Source organism: Aquarana catesbeiana, linkage group LG01 (genome assembly GCF_042186555.1).
Source record: "Aquarana catesbeiana isolate 2022-GZ linkage group LG01, ASM4218655v1, whole genome shotgun sequence".
Lineage (NCBI taxonomy): Eukaryota > Metazoa > Chordata > Amphibia > Anura > Ranidae > Aquarana > Aquarana catesbeiana.
In genome coordinates this window covers 144,160,243-144,180,424 of record NC_133324.1, presented here as the reverse complement: position 1 = coordinate 144,180,424, position 20,182 = coordinate 144,160,243, and the positions used below count along the sequence as shown (strand labels likewise).

At 41.3% G+C, this 20,182-nt stretch overlaps 1 protein-coding gene across 1 annotated transcript in view; it reads right to left on the bottom strand.

Moving 5' to 3' along the window:
- Positions 1–3,543: 3,543 nt before the first annotated feature.
- Positions 3,544–20,182, bottom strand: part of ZFYVE16 (zinc finger FYVE-type containing 16) — a 106,744-nt gene continuing 90,105 nt past the window's right edge. Inside the window, exons 14-18 of the mRNA XM_073624429.1 lie at positions 20,042–20,122; positions 15,964–16,126; positions 15,364–15,469; positions 11,216–11,383; positions 3,544–7,307 (exon numbers count right to left, since the gene is read on the bottom strand). Of these exons, the coding sequence (XP_073480530.1) occupies positions 7,146–7,307; positions 11,216–11,383; positions 15,364–15,469; positions 15,964–16,126; positions 20,042–20,122 (680 nt within the window). The 3' untranslated portion in view covers positions 3,544–7,145. The remainder of the gene's footprint in view (positions 7,308–11,215; positions 11,384–15,363; positions 15,470–15,963; positions 16,127–20,041; positions 20,123–20,182) is intronic.

The window sequence follows — 20,182 nt, the reverse complement described above, 5'->3', positions numbered from 1 at the left end:
CTCACTGAAAACAATGAAGCCACTGTCTGTCAAATGACTTATCTCAACAGTTGTTAAGAAGGTAGGCAGTTACTGCAAATTCAGTGTTATCTACAAATCATTGTATTTAATACACCAACAAAAACTGAGAAGACAAACAGGTTAAAACAAAAAAAAGGTCACAAAATGGCTTAAAGCCTAACTCTTCAGGCTTGACACTGACCTGTTTATGTGTATACCTACCTACCCCCCCCTTCTTCTGGACATCAAGGTCCTTCTTCATCCTTTTCTTCCTTTGGCGGTAGGTGGTACTAAATGCTGCAGAGCTTGTTGATGCATGCATCATTTTCAGCAGCATCTGCCTGTGAACCCAGGGTGGCTTAGTGACACAACCTTAGGGGGCCTACCGTTGATGCCATTGACTCACAGGATTGCTCATGCATGCATTGTTTTCAGCAGCATCTGCCAGTTAACTGAGGGTGGCTTGGTGACACAACCTGAGGCAGCCTACCCTTGATACATTGGACTCACAGGATATAAAATTGAGTGATGCTCGATGTCATGCAACCCAGCACAGAACTGGCACTGGACTGAAGTGCAGCTAGTCTGCAGGAGACAGAGCTGGACATAGGGAGAGTATTGCAGCGAAAGTTTTTTTTTCTAAAACTAGTGCAAGTCATTAGAGTAGGGCTTTTAAGTGTATGCCTGGGCAAAAATAATGTAAATGTAGTCTATAGCTGCAAAACTGGCACATTTCCTCTGACACTGCATTCTTAAACAATGCAGGCAAAGCACAATATCTGTTGACCTGCCAGTATTCTAGTAAGCTTCTAACTTCCTGTTTAAGCTGACAACGCTGTCTCTGCTGCAGTACAATCCCAAGCAGTGATGTCAATTCTGCCTGAGTTCTCTCCTACTGGACTACAGAACACCTTCCTCTAAGGTTATGAAGACATTGAAGGGGAGAGGTTTCACTGACAACGATGCATCAAAATGCAGTGCAGCAGAGATGGCGCTTGTAACGCGATAAAACATGGCGAATTGAGCACATAATGCAAATATGATTTTTTTTGCTCATACACACACTTTTGTGAAGGTTTTTTTTTTCCTAAAAATAACAAAACATGTTATGTTATACTTGCCCTCCTCTGTGCAAGGGTTTTGCACAGAGTGGCCCCTGATCCTCCTCTTCTGGGGTCCCCTATAGGAGCTCCTGGCTCCTCCCCACATCGAGTGCCCCCTCGGAGCCCCGCATTCCAAGGGGACACCCATGCGGGCGTGCTCTCAAGTCCTGCTGCTGCGCCCATTGACACAGACAGGACTTGGCCACGCCCCCCCGTCTACTGTGTCACTGGATTTGATTGACAGCAGTGGGAGCCAATGGCTGCGCTGCTATCAATCTATCCAATGAGGACCCGAGACAGCGGCTGAAGCTGCTGTGCTCGTCCCTGTCGATGGAACGATCGGGTTCAGGTAAGTAAAAGGGGGGCTCTGGGGGGCTGCTGCACTACAGAAGATTTTTCATTTTAATGCCTAGAATGCATTAAGATGAAAAACCTTGAGGGTTTAAAACCCCTTTAAGATAACCACAGCAATAACAACTTAAAATATGCAGTCAGTGAAAATACACTATACGTTCCCTTTACTATAAAGGCAAAAGAAAACTTTTCACAACATGCTAAAGTAAAGTGTGAGAGTCAAAGAGTGCACTCATACACAATACCATCACTGGATACAAACATACTTCCTATGTCCACACATGAAAGCAAAGCATTTTTGGTGTATGACTTATAAAAGATGCCGTTTACCCATTCACTAAGAACTATAGACATCACTAGAGATCAGTTCCTTCAGTGAAACCACTAATAATGTATTTGGAGTTGCTGTCTACATGAGGCTTTAGTACATTCGGTATAAGGGTTTCTCAGTCTTTAATATCCCTCACAAGTCATATTTCCCGAGCACCAAGATGAATATAGTGAAATTTCTTCTTTTTAAAGCAGCACCCTGATTATTTTACCTGCGACTTTGTGAAGAGAACTGACAATAGTGACCAGTTAGGTGTACCCCAATGGGTCTGGGAAACACTAGTATAACTCGTGCATAAAGCCTTTTGAAGGAAGACTTGTCCTTTGTTGCATATATTGCCAGATCAAATCCCCCTATATTTCTGAAGTGCAGTATAGGAGAATGAAAGTGAGAATCGAATTGGCTGCTGAATTGTTCTTTTCAACTTTTCCTAAGAGAAAATATAAGGACTGCTGACATTTCGAAAATGCAACTTGCTTGGCTATTATTGACTTCACCACTTTCTGAGTCAGTCACCTGGAACAAATATACAGAAGTCAGAGATCCTTATCTGTATATAAATCGGTTGGTAAATCAGTGCTGAAAAGAAAGGGTCAGAATGACAGCCAGGCAACAGGCAATTGCAGAATGAGAAGTCAGCAAAAGCAGCCTTTACGGTATATCTAAAGCCAATTTTTTTTTAGAGTATACAAATAAAGAGAGTACATCTCAACAGCAGGGACACAGACAGCAATAAAAACCTAAATCACATTACCTCCTGCAGAACTTACTCCTCATATGAAAAAGCTTAAAGCATAACTCCAATCAATGCAAGCTGCATACATTTTTGGCAATAATATCTGTATAGATTAATTCCAGTGATCATCAGCATCATCTAGTCACCAAAATGCGGTACAGTTTTCTGAAATAATTCAGTGAGAAAATATAGCACATTTTAGCCACTAGATGGAGCTGACGAACCCAGGAATTACTCTGTTAAGCCCCTTTCACACTGGGGCGGGGGTAAAGCGCCGCTATTGTAAGCGGCGCTTTACTGTCGGTATTCGGCCGCTAGCGGTTTTACCCCCCGCTATTGGCCGAGAAAGGGTTAAAAACCACCGCTTTGCTGGCGGTATAGCCGCGCTGTCCCATTGATTTCAATGGGCAGGAGTGGTGGAGGAGCGGTATAAACTCTGCTCCTTCACCGCTCCGAAGATGCTGCTAGCAGAACTTTTTTTCCCGTCCTGCCAGCGCACCGCTCCAGTGTGAAAACCCTCGGGGCTTTCACACTGGAGACACAGCAGCGGCTGTTTTGGGTCGGTTTGCAGGCGCTATTATTAGCGCAATAGCGCCTGCAAACCGCCCCAGTGTGAAAGGGCCCTTATAGAAATAATGGCCAAAATTTGTGCACCCTGCACGAATGTGTATGACATTCGTCTAATGAATATTTTATAAATAGACCTCTAAATTTCTCAAAGGAAAAGTTTCTTCAGTCACTTTAATGTATAAAGTCTACTGTTCTCCAAGATACTACAGGTAACTACTTTCTTCTAAAAATGCTGAAGCATTGAAGACAACTTACACATCACAATTTTACAGTGATATGAATTGCCTGGCCATACTGGCTCTCCTTGTCGTCTAGATTTAGTACCGACTTATCTGGTCTACATTTAAACACAGTATTTATAGCCTGAGCACATTACACATATAAACACAGAAATGCTACATTCAGATATTCATTTCAGATGCTTCAACAAAAAGAGTGCATTACAAATGTTCATTTTACATTAATGTATATATATTGAAGAGAAGACCAAACTAGATAAATTACATCATGGAATTTAACATTGTAGAAAAATATAGGTGTGCCATTTCTAAATTATTGCTTGTATAATTATAAATATACAAAGTATATTTAGCATCTAATCCATATAGCAATAGTATATCTAAATATAGCTTCTTTAAATATAAAGTTATTAAAATGAACCCTTTGGTTCCAAAGAGGCTTTTTTCTTTCCTCTTTTGCTGAAGGGACACATTTCAGAACAAACAACATGAAATAAAAAATACATACGGCAGATTCTAGAATAACATTAAGGTTTATGCATACAACAGGATTATTCAAACATTAATTGCAATTTAAATTAGCAGTTTGGGACTGCAAACATTACACGCAGCAAATAGAAAACTTTTCCCATTTATTTTATATTTTTGTTTCATAAATTTTTTTTCCCCATTTAGAACCAGAAACTGCTTTTAAAAGGGGTTGTCCACAAAGCAAATTAAAGTGCGTAACTTGCATGAGCCCCCCATGTAGTAAGAGAAGGTCTAATCTACAAGCAAAATTTACATGCTGTGGGTATAAGCCCCATGTGCCCAAATTTTAGCAGTAGGGTCACTGCAGGTTAAATCAGGCATTTAGCTAGAATGGCTTTGTGAGTTCTGCAACATCCAAATGGTTGTAGTGTTAGTTCATCAAGCAAAGTAAACAGTGTATATTAATACTTGTGACGTGTATGGGGGTAAAGCTACCATGCCAACAATGGAGAGGTCAGATGCAGGGATTCATGTTTTGCCTTGCATAGAAAACCCCTTTAGGGCCCCTTTCACACTTGTGCGACTTGGGACTGTAAAGTCGCATGACAAGTCATACCCCATGAGTTCCAATGAGTATCGTTCATATCTGTGTGACTTCAAGTAACAGCAACTTCAAAGTAGTCCCTGCACTACTTTGGTCTGACTTTTGATGCGACTTGAGTCGCGTCAAAGTCATGGCAAAGTCACGCGACTGAAGGTTGCACAAGTGTGAAAATGGCCTAAGTTAAATAAAACAAACATGTATTGAAGATAAGCCTTATTTAAAATGTACACAAAAGCAGAGAATTTCAACATCAGTTTGAACAAAGACAAAAAAATAGAACAGGGGAGAGGGTGCTGCTATCCAGGCTAAAGCTTTCCACATCCATTCTTTTTGCCAAACAAAGAATGCAATTCTGAGCTTAGCTGGATTCTGTTTAATAATTAAAAAAAAACAAGCAGCATTCAAAGCACCTCTGTGAAGTCCCGGTCAGACGGAAAGCACAATTCGACTATTAAGGAGAAACTGATCCAGCAGTGTGATTGCAAGGGCAGCAGTAAAGCTAAGAATAAGTTACATATTAACAAAGAAGCATATAATGATCATTGCACCAGTGTTTCAATAAACTGTCCTGTTATCAAACCCAGAAACCTTAAGACCCGTTTCACACTGAGGCAGTTTTCTGGCGTTTTAGCGCTAGAAATAGTGCCTGTAAAGCACCTGAAAACTGCCTCCCATGCAGTGTGAAAGCCCGAGTGCTTTGAGGACATTAGAAAAAGTCCTGCAAGCAGAATCTTTGGGGCGGTTTGGGAGCACTGTATACAGCACTCCAAAACGCCCTGCCCATTGACATGAAAAGCGATTCGAAAGCGCCGCAACATGGGCGTTTTTAACCCCTTCTTTGAGGTTAAAAGTGTCGTTAGCGGCCGAAAAGCGCCGATTTAACAGCAGTAAAGCGCCACTAAAACGAGCGGCGCTTTACCGCTAACGCACGGGGGACCCAGTGTAAAAGGGCTCTGCAAGTGAGAACTCTGGAGCTCCCCTATGAACAAGATTTTTCCCTATAGATGCGTTAGCTATTTTGTTAAATCCCATCTGAACAATCCCAGGAGCCAGATAGTTTATGTAAAAAAAAAAAAAAAAACACACTAAATGCCAGCACCTAAAGTAATACTTTACAGCCCAGATGAACATTCAGTTTAAATAATCTAAACACATCCAAGGTGCATAAAAATCAAGGATGATTAAAGTCTTACTTTTTTTTTTTTTTTAAAGAAAGCCACCACAGAGTGGAAAAGCCTTTCCCTTGCCAACATCCAGCTCCCTATGGATTGGAAAGCTCTAGTCCTAACTCAGCAGGCGGCATGTTGGACCTCTGCAGAGAGGTCACTGCTTAAAGTGGCTGCAAACCCTTATAATTACCCAGTGAAGTGACTGGCCTCAGGTGATACACAAATAAAGCAAATCATGCGACATAAGTTGTACCTGTTTATCTGCTGCCTTCTCTTCTCTACATCCAAAGTCCAGAATTTATAAGGCTTGTCTGAGCTGTCAGAAAAAAGGGGGCGGAGAGCTGAAGTTACACTCTGCAGAGTTTAGTGAGGAAAACTCAGAGTTGATTGGAGGGAAGGGACACAAACCCCCCCCCCCTTTAAACAGCAGCAGAGCTGAGGCTGTCAATCTGCTGGAGCTCCATTCCGTCACCATTTTTCTCTTGGCGTCAGGAAAACTTGTCAGAAGCAATTCATGCTTATAGCAGAGGAATGAAGTTGCAGACAAAAATGACACTTAGTGCTCTTAATTGAGACAAGCACACACTATAGAGGGCTAAGCTTTGTTTATATATCATGCCTGAGGTGTACAAGCACTAAGTACAGAGAACAGGGGTCCTTCTATACAGCATGCTGGCAGGAGACAGGCTTTTCTATTCAGGCTGTGGCAACACTCTTAAGAAAACAAACCATAAGACTATGCACCCTTTTAGTGTCGATGCTCCTAGAATGTATTCAATTTCAATTTAAAGCTCGGATTGGTTTTAATGTTTTTGATAATGAAGGCATGTGCCTATTAGTTACTAACTCGGATAAACTGGCACATTAATTATATGTTTTATCCTGCTTGCTTTAAATGGTGATTGGAAAAATATTTTATGTTGCCAGCAAAATAGTGTTTGTCCCTTTTACAGGGTTCAGTGTATCCAACAAATCAGTGTCCAACACTGAACCAAATGCTGCCAGAGAGAAGTATTTTGCTTAAATTAATTAAAATGATCAAATACCAGAAAATTGTGGTCACTCTAAAGTGCACACACTGCCACTGTAAGCAGAATACAGGAAAATAAACACCTGTACAATGTACAAATTTCTAATAATCAGGGGATTACATACTTATTTGAAGTATATTGTGTGCTTATAGGTTTACGCTGCCTGGCAGTGAATAAGGAGCACAACAATTTCATTCTAACCTCTAGCTGATATTGTACTGAGTTCAGATTTTTAACACAAAAATTGAACACAAACATTCGGTCTTTGCTTCATTTGCGCCTAGAATGGTGTCCAATGTACAGAACATTTTACCTTTAAATGAGCGTGAATGTGATAATACAAACTGCATGGATTGGCCTTGAAGGTGCAAGTTTACTATTTCATGTATAGCAATGCACAATCGCCACATGAAAATTCTGCTCTCCTGCATAGGGAGGCTAATTGACTAAGAAGCTGGTGAAGGAAATATTAAGTCTGAGATGGCTGACCTGACCCATCTGTGCCATAAAAAAACAAGCCACGTATAGATGTTTATGCTAACTGAGGCTTTCTATTAGGTAAAAAATTAGTTCTATCACCAGAGGCAATATGCTGCTGTCTGATGTCCTGTTGTGGATGACGGGAATCAAAGCGCTGTCTAGGTCATTTAGGTATGCTTGAGGGAGAAGCTGACCTCCTGATCCTGCTCGATACTCCACCTAATATTAGGACAGAAAAAAAAAGGACAAGATAAATATCCACAAAATGACTCACTGTAAGAATACGAGAATTTTAGTAAAAAGGTATGTGCTAAATCCTAAGTGGATATTAGTGGATGTTACCAAGCTAAAACACCATGAAGCCAAAGCATGGAGGCTTATCGAGATCAGAAAAACAGGTGGTGGTCTTCCAACTTGCGAGGACAGATACTAGATGCTGTAAAAAAAAAAAAAAAAAGAAAGAAAAAGAAAACCACCAAGGACCCAAACATCTTTGAGAGAATGGGTTCAGGTAGTGAAGGAATTACTCAACTGATGTGAATGTACAATAATATATATATATATATATATATATATATATATATATATATACATACATATACACACACACACATACACACATACAATATTTTATTTATATATATATATATATATATATATATATATATATATATATCCTTTTTTGCATATCCGTGCTGCTGAATCTAACCCCCTTCCTGTCTACATATACCAAACAGAGTGTCTGCTGCACATCATTGCTCAGTGACAGCAGCAGACCATGCCTGCTCAATGTATTAATACGGCCACAAGAAAAGCGCACAAGAGTGTGACACCGGTAACATACCCAATAACAGAAAGTGCCTGAACAATGATCTTTCATAGGAGGTTAGCCAGGTATTCTTTTTAATGAAAAATACACATTTAAAAGCCTAAGTGCAGCCAAAATCAAAAACAGAAAAATCTGCAAAAGGGATATAGCTTACAGTCAGTAGGATATGTCCCTTGTTCTGATGCCCCTTACTTTTAGTTGAGATCCTCCTCCATCCATGCCACCTCCCACCCCACCTCTGCTGCCATAACCTTCCGTTGCAGTGGGGGTTAATACGACTAAAGGGCCATCAGGGGCTCTTATGAAGAGAGCCTGACTGTGCCCTCCCTTTCTGCCTAGCTTCATCCTTCATCCAGCTTCTGAGAAAGAAAAAAAGTATCTATGAACAGAGAATGAGTTTATGATAGTTCCGTCCCCTCCAAAGCTGTAATACGGCTACCATAAATGGAGCAGCTGGGTGGAAAGGGTAGGCATAGTCAGCCTCTTTGAAAGAGAGCCTGTGACGGCCCCTTAGTTATATTAACCCCCGCTGCACCAGAAGATAACGGCAGCAGGGTGGGGCATGGATGGAGAAGGATTTTAACTGAAAGAAGCAACATCGGCACAGGGGACATATCCTATTGTAGCTGTAAGCTATGCCCCTTGTGCTAATTTTTCTGTTTTTGACTTTGGCTGCACTTAGGCTTTAATATTGAAAATAACTTTAAAAATAGGAGTTTTGACGAGCCTGTAAATTCTAAGTCACGGAGTAGAGTACACAACACAGGAATTGATTCTTAGATGTGTCACTAACTTCAGATAATTGGACACTTGTAAAAGCTTTGCTGGGAACTGCCCCCTAGGGTACCCATATAAGCCTGCTCACTCTATGATGTTCCAGTTTTTTTTTCAGCAAGCGCTAAGAAGGAGATCTTGGGGGAAAGAGGGGAGAGACCTGTGTCCTGTACTCTACTCCAACTACTCCTACTCCATGATATATCGCCAAGCAACAAATCCAGAGGTGGGCAACAAAACAGACAAAACAACGACAACAGGCCTACAGGATCAATAGAAGATTTGTAGCCAAAGCATGAAGGCTTATCAAGACCAGAAAACAGGTGGTGGCCCACCAACTTGTGAGAACATATGCTAGATGCTGTACAATAAAAACCCCAAAGACCCCAACATCTGAGAGAATGGCTTCAGGTAGTGAAGGAGTTACTCATTCTCTGAGGGCAGAAGCTTCAGAAAAAAAGGCAAAATAACCAATCAACCGGTGGAAGAGGAGGAAGAAATCCCATAGGCTTCCTTTAAGGAACAGAGAGGGTTCAGCTTACAAGGGAATAAGTGGCAGGTGGCAGGCAGCCCTAATCCTGTCTGCACCCATAAGATGAATAATAATTGTTTGATATGCCTGCAGGGTGACAAATGGGGGGGGGGGGGGGGGGTTACTTTGGATATTTGGCACTCTTGTGGTCTAGAAAAAAATTAGAAAATAAGAAAAGAAGAGGGGGCATCGGGAAGAAATCATAGGGAGCAATGGCAGCCTATGGCTGCTAGAAGCAATGGAGAGAAGATGATTTCAATTTTACTGAGGCCATTTAAATAGAATAACTCCCTTTGAGCACAAAGGGGGTGCTCTACGTGGCTAAAAGCATCTGACAAAGGCCTCAGGGGGGCAAAGAAAGCTAAAATAAGGAAAGAGGAGGAGCAACTTCTTGCAAAAGAGGGTGCACAGGAAGTGCAAAAGCCAAGGTGTTAGGAAGAGGATATTGAAGACCTAACCAAGACCTGCAGAGTACAAAGGGTTATATGTTTGGCAATGCCAAACGGAAGGCGTAGCAAGTTAACAGAAAATATTTCTAGGATGGATTTCTCTATCATCACACTAGGTGAGAACTACCTCACTTGATAGATTGTTAAGGAGGGGCATTCTGCATGCCCCTGGGAAAGGAGCACCCAGCCTAAAGATTGGAATGTGCCCAATTGGTGAATATCACGGAATTAGAGATGATAGGAGATCTCTGGGCGAGAGTCTGTAGAACAGTCATAAACTGAAGATGCTTGGTGAGAGAGGCAGGCTGTATTTGGAGGAGAGACAAAAGCATAAGAGAAGTACTGACGAATGGAGTCGACCGCTACCAAGGACAGGTCTTTGAGGCACCCCTCTGACTTTGTTTCACTTTGTCACTTAAAAGGAGTTGTAAAGGCAGAAGGTTTTTTTATCTTAATGCATTCTATGCATTAAGATAAAAACCTTCTGTTTGTAGCAGCCCCCCGGCACCCTCCAATTACCTACCTGAGCTCCTTTTCTCTCCAGCGATGTCCACGATCCCCTCAGCCATCCAGCACACTCCTCCTGATTGGCTGAGACAGAGCAGAGGCGCTATTGGCTCCCGCAGCTGTCAAAGTCAGCCAGCCAATCAGGGGGGGGGGGGCAGGCCGGGGCTCTGTGTCTGAATGGATACATGGAGCTCTGATTCTGCTTGGGTGCCCCCTGTAGCAAGCTGCTGGCTGAGGGGCACTCAAAGGAGGGAGGGACTAGGAGCAGCAAAGAGGAACTCGAGAAGAGGAGGATCCAGGCTGTTCTGTGCAAAACCAACTGCACAGAGGAGGCAAATATAACATGTTTGTTTTTTTAAACGAGGCTTTACAATCACTTCAAGTCCAACATTCTCTGATCTCATGGCTAAGCCATATCAACTGCCATCATCCTGTCTAATCAAAAGGCCCTTACTGGCAACTAAAACAGAGTGATTGCAGTGGAATAGCAGCTAGCAGACCACAGCTATCAAAACAGGCTCAAGGGGACAAAAAAAAAAAAAAAAAATAAGGATTGGTACAGAGGGAGCTTTCCTGGCTGATAAAGGTAACATGCTTCTTAGGTCCATGTCACACTTGCAATCCTGCTCGCTATGTAGAACAGGGCAGGGAAAAAAAAAAAAAAAAAAAAAAAGCTTTTGCACATGTTGCTCTGTCACTAAATGGATGAGCAAGGCGTTGCTTTTGCACTGGCAATTGACATTCTGCAATGTTTGCATCAGTGAGCTGGCAATGGCTCGCTCATCCTGACGGCAACAGACTGAACATTTTTAACACTCTTAACAGTGATCCTGTTGCTGGTAAGTTGTCGCCAGTGACAGCTTTAAAAGTGTGACAGCAGCCTTAGGCAAGGTTTTTCTTTTTAAAAGTATAAAATGGACTACTGTTTTGCTTTAAATAAACATGGAACCTGTAATTGAATCCACCATAAATTCAATACTTATTACGTTCTTTAGAAAAACTGAGAAATATGACAGAAATGATTATGAAGAGATACCATGTCAATATCCATAGAAACTCGCAGTCCTATCTTGTTCATTCCTCTGTTCTTCAAGGTCTTTATATGTGGGCACAGGGCAGCTCCACACGCTGTGGCAATTTCTTTAGCAAACTGAATATGAGCTGTACTGCTGAAGGGTTCACGCTCTCTAAGAAGATAAAACACCTACAAAAAAAAAAGAATAAAATGCATTATGCTTTAGCTTTAAACCCACTGTTTTTATTGCTGTAATACAATCAATCAGGATGCAATGCATATACAGTAATAAATTCCCTACTTTATTTTAATTCGTTTAGTTAAGTGCTGAAGCGAGGGATAAAATATCCAGTTCAACATGAATTCTGCGCAGGGAACTGCTTGTGAGTGAAAACAGCAGTCTGCCTCTCCAGGATGCTGCTGGCACTGGGTATTTTAACCTTTGCTACTGAACATAAAAAAAAAAAAAAACTAAAAAAAGGAGCAGCGTATTTATTATTGTATATGTAGCATGACTGCTTTACAGTAATAAATAGAGGGTTCAACTGGGAATTAAATTTAAAAAAAAATGGTTACACAAGCTATATGGCTGCATGCTGCACTGCTAACCTGTCGTGTTCATTTTAATCTAACAGTAAATGTAAAATGCATGCGACTAAATAAAAAATAATAAACTACAAGGTGGCCAATAATACACCTAATAGCATACACATCTAATCAAATAGAGATTAAGAAAATTACTGCTACTATACTGGCCCACTAGCCACAATCTCAAAAAACATTAACGGTGGTGCAGGTTCTGCTTTTACAGTACAAAACAATGCAGTGAAAGAACCTCCCCCTCTACAGAGCCTTTTGGTTTTGTATTCTTTTTAAAGTGCATTTAAAGCCCAGGCTTTTTTTTAAGTTTTTGGTAGTGTCTCTGCTCAAGTTTGTATTTTTTTTTTTGAGGCTTCCAGTAAAGAGATTCACCCTCTCGATCGGTCCTAAAAGTAACAGAAGTTTTAAAATTTTCAGTTTTCAGTCACCTCTGACTTTCTATTTTGTCCCTGGGGCAGGAAGTAAAGGCACTTCTCCCCAATAGGGCACAGATGGCAAAAAAAGCCTGACAGTAGTTTTAATGGGTTACTAAACCCTCGGTTTTTTTTTTTAAAGAACAGACATATCATACTTACCTCCACTGTGCAGTTCGTTTTGCACAGAGTGGCCCCGGACCTCATCTTCTGAGGGTCCCCCGGTGGCGTCCGAGGCTCCTCCTGGCATCTGGAAACCCCCTAGGAGAAGCGCTCTCCCAGGGGGTTACCGTGCGAGCACGCTCCCGAGCCCAGCATTTGCATCCATAGACACAGAATGCAGGACTTGGTCCCACCCCCCGCGTCATTGGATTTGATTGACAGCAGCCGGAGCCAACGGCTGCACTGCTATCAATCTATTAAATCAGGAGCCGAGAACCCCCCGGCCAGAGAGGTAGAGTGTGTCTCTGGCGGGGGAACAAACGGGCTCAGATGAGTAAAAGGAAGGGCTGGGGGCTGCTGAGCGAGAGAAGTTTTTTCACCTTAATGCATAGGATGCATTAAGGTGAAAAAACACAAGGGTTTACAACCCCTTTAACTTTTGCCTATACTATCCAAAACTATTTAAAAAATAACCTACATATACTTTAGCCCCTATTCATAATTCAAACACTATTTGATTGTCACAGGCAAAACTTAAAGCTTGCTCTACATACAGAAATCAATATGTTTAGAATAGTTAGGCTGAGTATACTCTAGTAGTTTTTCAAATGATCATTTGCGCGAATATGCACACAAAAACGCGTATGAATATTTTTTACTTTGCATCTATAATACATATCCAAAAAAATATGTATGTATAAAAAAAAAAAATTCTTCATCAGTTTAGGTTAATATGTATTCTGCTACATATTTTTGGGTAAAAAAAATAAAACAAAAACACAATAAGCGTATAATTATTGGTTTGCGCAAAAGTTATAGCGCCAACAAAATAGGGGATAGATTTATGGACCTTTTTTTAAAATTTTTTTACTTGTAATGGTGGCAATCTACGATTTTTAGCGGGACTGCGAAATTGCGGAGGACAAATCTGACCCTAAGTGACACTTTTTGGGGACCAGGGACATTACAGTGATCAGTGCTTAAAAAAAAAAAAAAAAATGCACCGGTCAATGTAGAAATGACGCGGGCAGGAAAGGTGTTAACACTAGGGGGCGATCAAGGGGTTAACTGTGTTCCCTGGGTGTGTTCTAACTTTGTGGGAGCTGGACTCACTGGGACAACACAGAGACCACTGTTCTGGATCACTAGGAACAGCAGATCTCCATGTTGTCCAGTCGGAACTGGGATCCGCCTTGTTTACATAGGCAGATCCCCGTTCTGCCTCTCTGTACCACAATCGCGGGTGGCCATCGAGTCCGCCGGACCCGCGGGCATGCCCACAGTATCTATTGCATGAAACGACGTACAGGTATGTTTCACACAATAGAGCCGCCCTGCCACCGTATATGTGCGCTGGGCGGTCTTTAAGTGGTTAAAATGAAAAATTCTGAATGAAAATCTACTAGTGTATACCCAGCCTTATTCAACCCTGAAAAACATCTTTATTTTGTGTGTTGCTTCCTCTGCTCTTGGCAGGTCCTAAAAAAATTCAGCTAAGAGTATCTAATAGGGCAAAACACAATAAGCAAAGAGCAGTAACCCATAGCAAACAAGAAGAATTAATCATTTGTTACTTAATTATATAATTTAATGAATTCAACCTATGACAAACTGAAATCTAATTGGGTGCCGTGGGTTACTGTATAAGCCTGGTAACATGTATGTACATTTAGGTAGAACCAAAGGTAAAAAGTACTAGTTACTTACCGGTAACTGTCTTTCTGGGAAATCTTCCAGGACGGCACACCTGAGAGATGAGAGGCTCCTCCCCACAGGAAACACAATCAATCAACAGCTGTTTTAAGTCCACACCCTTCCCCCTGATCCTCAGTTTGTAAAGAAGTAACTCCTGAACCTGGTTCACAAGGGAAATCATTGCCGTACGTTCCTCATTCCCATCTGAGGTGGTTTAGGCAGACATTCACCATAGTAAACTGGTGCCTCCTCGAAAGGAGGATGTGGGCGCCTGCTCCTACTGACTCTCAGCCTTCCCTTCTGGGTAAGAACGCGGGTCATTCAGGCGGTGCCCTCCCCAGCAGCCCACGCGAGCTACCAGGGACCCAGGAGTCAGGGGATACGATCCCCCTGGAAAGAACCGACGGCTAGCACCCCCGTCTGAACGGACGTCTGGACAGGTAAGGGGGGGGGAGACAGGATAAAGGCCCCTGAAGTTCTGGGGACACCACTGTACCCAGGGGCCTTCAGCTCTCAGGGGGGCTTTCCCAGTTTCTGCTGCCCCCCCCGAGGAAAGGATAGGGGAACCCCCCGGGAAGGATAAATATATCACGCCAGACCCAGAGGCTTCCCAGGCATTTGGTCCGGCTCCCAGGGGGAGACCACCAGCCCCAGGCTTCGAGTCATTTGGTCAGGTCATTTGGAAAAAAAAAAAAAACAGTTTCGCCATGTAGGAAGAAACACAATCAAAAACTGAGGATCAGGGGGAAGGGTGTGGACTTAAAACAGCTGTTGATTGATTGTGTTTCCTGTGGGGAGGAGCCTCTCATCTCTCAGGTGTGCCGTCCTGGAAGATGACTTGAGAAATTTTGTTATTCATTTTGGATAAAGTAAGGGAAGGTTATAATCCCCTTCAGGTTATCTGTGCCCCATTGGGGAGATTTCCTTTCACTTCCTGTCCATAGCCAAAACAGAAAGTGAGAGGAAATTCCTCAAAAGTGAGAATTTCGAACATGTGTGTCTCCACTGGAAGATTTCCCCTCTATTCCTGTTCTAGTGACAACTCAAAAATATTTTTTTTCTTTTACTTTCACTCCCGGCATTAATGGTAAACCGAATAAAGAGGACGAATCTTCCCAACGAAGACACAGCAATAAAACCTAACAGGTGTTGTAAACCTTCTCCACTCTATACAGAACTATAAAAAGTTTTGCCTTTAGTTATACTTCAATACAAAATTCCTCAAACTATCCAATACAATGTATCTGTCACAACCATACTCCTATGTGAGGTATGACCCAACAAATAGCCACTCTTCACCTCTGTACACTTTACGGTTTTATCATGAGCTTCAAAATCAGTTTCCTGGCATATGCTTTCACTTGGAATTCCTTCCATAGACTGGCCATCAACGGGGCTTACGATTCTGCAGAAAAGAGCATGAAAAAAAAAATGTATTAAGTTCAATCATTAGGTGGAAAAGCTGTAGGAGCAACATAAAATATTTTAGGAGGTTGATTTATACAAAATTTATATAGCCATTCATACAGCAGATCTGTATGTACATTTGTTGTCTGAGTTATTTAAGCCAATAACTTGAACAAATGTTATTTTATTATGGGCATTAGTAAAATACCGCATTATGGCCACTAGATGGAGCTGATAAACACTGGAAATGCAGAAGAGATATAGAATGCTAGAGGGAATTAGCAAATTGAAGCAACCAGCTGGTAGCAGATATTGAATGAACTGAATTAAAAAATTTAAATGAAAGATAGAATTTGGAGAGGGAGAGAGAGACACTAATAATGGTAAGCACATCACAAGTGGTGGGCTCACTGTAACAGCTGTAAAATGCAGAAAAAGAATCAAGACTGCCAAGTGATGAAAGAAAACTTTCAATGTAAATACTGTATATACCCTTTATTTTGTTTTTCTTCAGGCTCCACCCATTGGATAATGACTTCTTCAGACAAATCTCCAGAGTCGATTTTACCACACGTTATCCGGAAGTCTTTTTTGTTCCTCAAAGCTTGCCGTAAAGCTTCCATCATTTCCTGTGTTATTTGTACCATCACTCCATCTAGACAATACCAAAGTGGAAATTTAGAGATATAGTTAAATGGAGGAATCAGAAGTAGAGGATTCAATAACTGATTTAAAGGGATTCACCATTCTCATTTAAAAAGTCAAAAAACCATTAGATTTTTTTCTGGACAGGGAATCTACAAGCATAGATAATACAAAAAACAAAAATTTTACACTTGATCTTTGATGCAAAGCTTATTAAATTTAACGTCAACTAGAACCATGAAAAAGTCTGGGCATCTCAGGACACACAAGAATAAAAATGTAAACAGTCATATACTTGCTGAGTTCTTTAGAATAGAAACAAATGTAGCATGTACAAACATTTGACCCCCTTAGTATTATTGAATAACTCTGTAAAGCAGCCTCGCTCAACTGAGGTCCTGTAGCATCCTGGTTGAGAAAATCATTCAGATCTGACAGAGCTCCTGAGTTCCTCTGCCCAACTGTACATTGACACAGTGGGAGTGTGATCAGGGAACACTGAAGGGCATAGCAGTGGAAGGAGGAGGCGTCTTCTCCGCCTCCCCCTACAGTACAGTACCCAGCAGTACAAGTGCAATACACATGGTTAAAGCGCAGCCCCATTCACCTGGGGATATTTTTCCAGCCATGGCATGTGTTCGACCCCGGCTGCTGCCTCTGCAGCTATGGGGGGGGGGGCAGTTGGGATTGGTACAAATGCAGCTCAACCGCACGGTTTTACTGTCCCCTCCCCAACCTCATGTGTGTGCGGCGATGACCGTGTGGTGGAAACACATCGGGAACAGCTTAGTCCTGTGACATCACTGGCAGAAGTTGCGGCATCGCCAACTTGGTTACCGTGTACTGCAATCTTTCTGATTCCCATGTGAGTGGAATAGCTTAATACATTTTATATGGATTTAAATTTACTACACTACAAGTCTTGCCCTCCATTCCTTGTGTACCATCTGATTGGAGCCATAGCTGACCTGAATTGCCATTGGGGATATTATGGCTGTGTGACAACAAAGCACTACTGAACTCTCTTTTTTTTTTTTTGTTTTGTTTGAGATCTCATCATCTGGTAAGGAGTTTGTGAGCTGGATTGATTCACAACTTGTGGCTGTTAATCAGTTTTTTGGACTTTTTATTGATTTCTGGGTTATAAGAATATTGGTAATGTTTGTTTACTGCATATTATTGCACTATTGAGTGTATTGCATTAATAGATATGGGCATTATATTGTTATAAATAACACCTTAAAGTGACAGCACACCTATTTTTGTAGAAAGCACAAGTAGATGGCAATTTGCCATGAACCAGCAGCGATAGTTTTTTAAAACTTTGCTCCCAGAGGCCAAAAAGGGAGCAAAAAGGGAAGGAAGATGGAGGAGAGCATTTATGTGTACTGTCCTGCACAAAGCACATGTTCACTTCAATGCGGGCAATTTTTTTATTTTTATTTTTTAACAGACAAAAATGTATTGATGTATTGAGACATTTTGTAATGTTACACATGCATATAATGAACAGGTAATTTAGAACATAAACATAATTTAGAAAATAAACATAAATGGTCTTTCCTCGCTAACTTTTCAATCCAGCACAAACAGGTTAAGGATATTATTCATAGACACTGTAAGGTACTAAAAAATGATACCGTTCTGGGACCTAACATTCCAGAGCAAGCAGGGGTGATTTACAGAGGTGCAATGCCCCTGAGGGGACAGATTGCGCCCAATATAACTGACCCCCCTTCCGTCCCCTCATTTTACCAGAGTATGAAGGGCTTTTTTCCTTGTCGAAGGTGTAGGGTGTGTAAATACAGTACAACACACACAAATCCCGTAAGATTGAGACCTTTGGATCAACTACCACTGGGAGAGAATACTCTGTTAAACATTTTGTTACATGTTCAACAAGGTATATTGTATACCTCATTACTTGTCCCTGCGGGAAACAGTACATGGGGCGGACCATTCGTACATTTGCTATAAGGGTCAATGAACATATAAAGTCTATCAAAAAAGGACGTACGAACCACAGTGTGCCCAACCATTACTTATCATGTCACAACCGAGACCCTACTGGCACTAAGTTTCAAATAATAGATAAATTCATCCCTCGCTGGAGAGGAGAGTCAAGTGTGAGAGGAGTAACGAGGCTTGAAACTTTTTGGATACACCAGCTAAGATGTTTCACGCCACATGGACTTAATGTGGAGTGGGACATTAATTCATTCATTAATCAATCTTGAATGTGTGATCCAGAAGATGCTCCCTCAAACCCCCCCCCTCCTTTCTTTAGACAACTTGATCCCCATAAAAGTTTTTATATACATGTGGCATGAGTACGCCTAACTCGTTTGGGGACTAATTTGGGCCTCTCTTATAATTAAGATGGCTCCCGTTTATATATGAGGGGAGGTTATAATATCTGTAATCAATTATTCTGTTTAAAATTATTCGGTCCTGGTTTCTGTGTTTTTTATGAATTAATTTTTTTAAATTTTATAAATTTTTAATTTTTTCTTTTTCGTTCTATTAAATACATTTTTGAAGTCGATGGTATATAATTCTTAAATATGTGCGTTACAGCACATTTTCTCTCTTCTGTTCTGGTTTTATTGGTTATACTTGTTTTGTGATTTGACATGAATTGAGATAGGCGTCATTAACCCCTGTCTAATATTCATACATAAGAAATAAGACGGTCATTTTTAATATATATATATATACTTTCTTTAGTTTTACTTTTTAAATATCTGTAACCTAACTGTGATGCATACTGACTTTCTGATTCGATATCCTAGTTTGGATATTTAGGCGAATAAATTTTATTCTTTCTTTGCGGTTGACTCTGAGAACGCCGTATTCACTTTTACTTCAAGCATTTCCGGCCTCGATGATCCTTTTGGAAAGCAGTTGCGCTCCAGTAGTCTTGTTAATGTGTTCCTATTTCCGGGTGGCGCGATGACACATCAGACGTTAGAACATGACGTTGGTCACGTGCACGTCAAACGCAGTGACGATCTGCACTGGGCTGGCAACTGGGGAGTGGACACTCCCACCCAGTGAGAGCGCACTCGGATAGGACACTCACACTGAGGCTTGGCTGGTAAAGGCAGACACTAGATCCGATTGGCAGATTGTGTAAACACATGATCCTGAATGGAACGTACGCTAGGAAACCAGGAAGTCAGAGCGCACGTTGATGTAACAGCTGTTTTATGTGTTAGTATTACAGTATGTGTATATAAGCGTGGTGGTGGCGGGATGGCGCACACACCCCAGCCGAAGTCTCTTCAGACGAAACGCGTCGGGTCTCCTTGCTGTACCCAGCCACCCATACCACGCTTGCTTCTTCCTTTTATTATTGTTGGAATCGATTCTATAATTTTTAATCTCTTTTATGGATTGTTGGATGATCTTGATCGATCAAATAAACCTCAATTGAATTTTTTGGATTTACACCATGTGGAGGCTCCTTGTTTTTTCTTTATACATGGCTCACTTATGCTGGTAATGACGGTGATCGTACAAGCCACCTGGGCAGGCTCCTGGTCCCCCATCTAAGGAGGAGGTTCACCACCATACAGTCCACCCTCATACTGTCATCCATCTTAAGACAGTTCAAGCTCGTTTGACTCACCCTAAGAGGCGTAACCTTTGCATATGTTTGTTTCACTTTTTCCAGTCTGAGTTTAACAAAAGCAAGTGTTCAATTAAAATTCAGAACCAGTTTAAGTCATAATAAGTATGTTTCCTATAGAGGTTACGGTAACTTCTGTGCAATTGGAAAACCAACAAAACATGTAATATGAGGGGGGTTTTCAAACCTTTTTAAGCTCGGTAATGCAGTGTTTTACTTTAATTGCATTGAATGGCTACCTTATTTGAAAAAAATGCATGAAATCCTAAAGTAAAAATCTACCTGTGTACGTACCTTCTACTATGCTAGACTTGGCAAGGAAGCCAGATGACGTTTTCAAAGCACCATTGAAAACAATAAAACTTGCTCCAGTAACTGAAAGAAAAACAATTAAATAATACACGGTTAATGATGGACACAAATGCACGATATGAG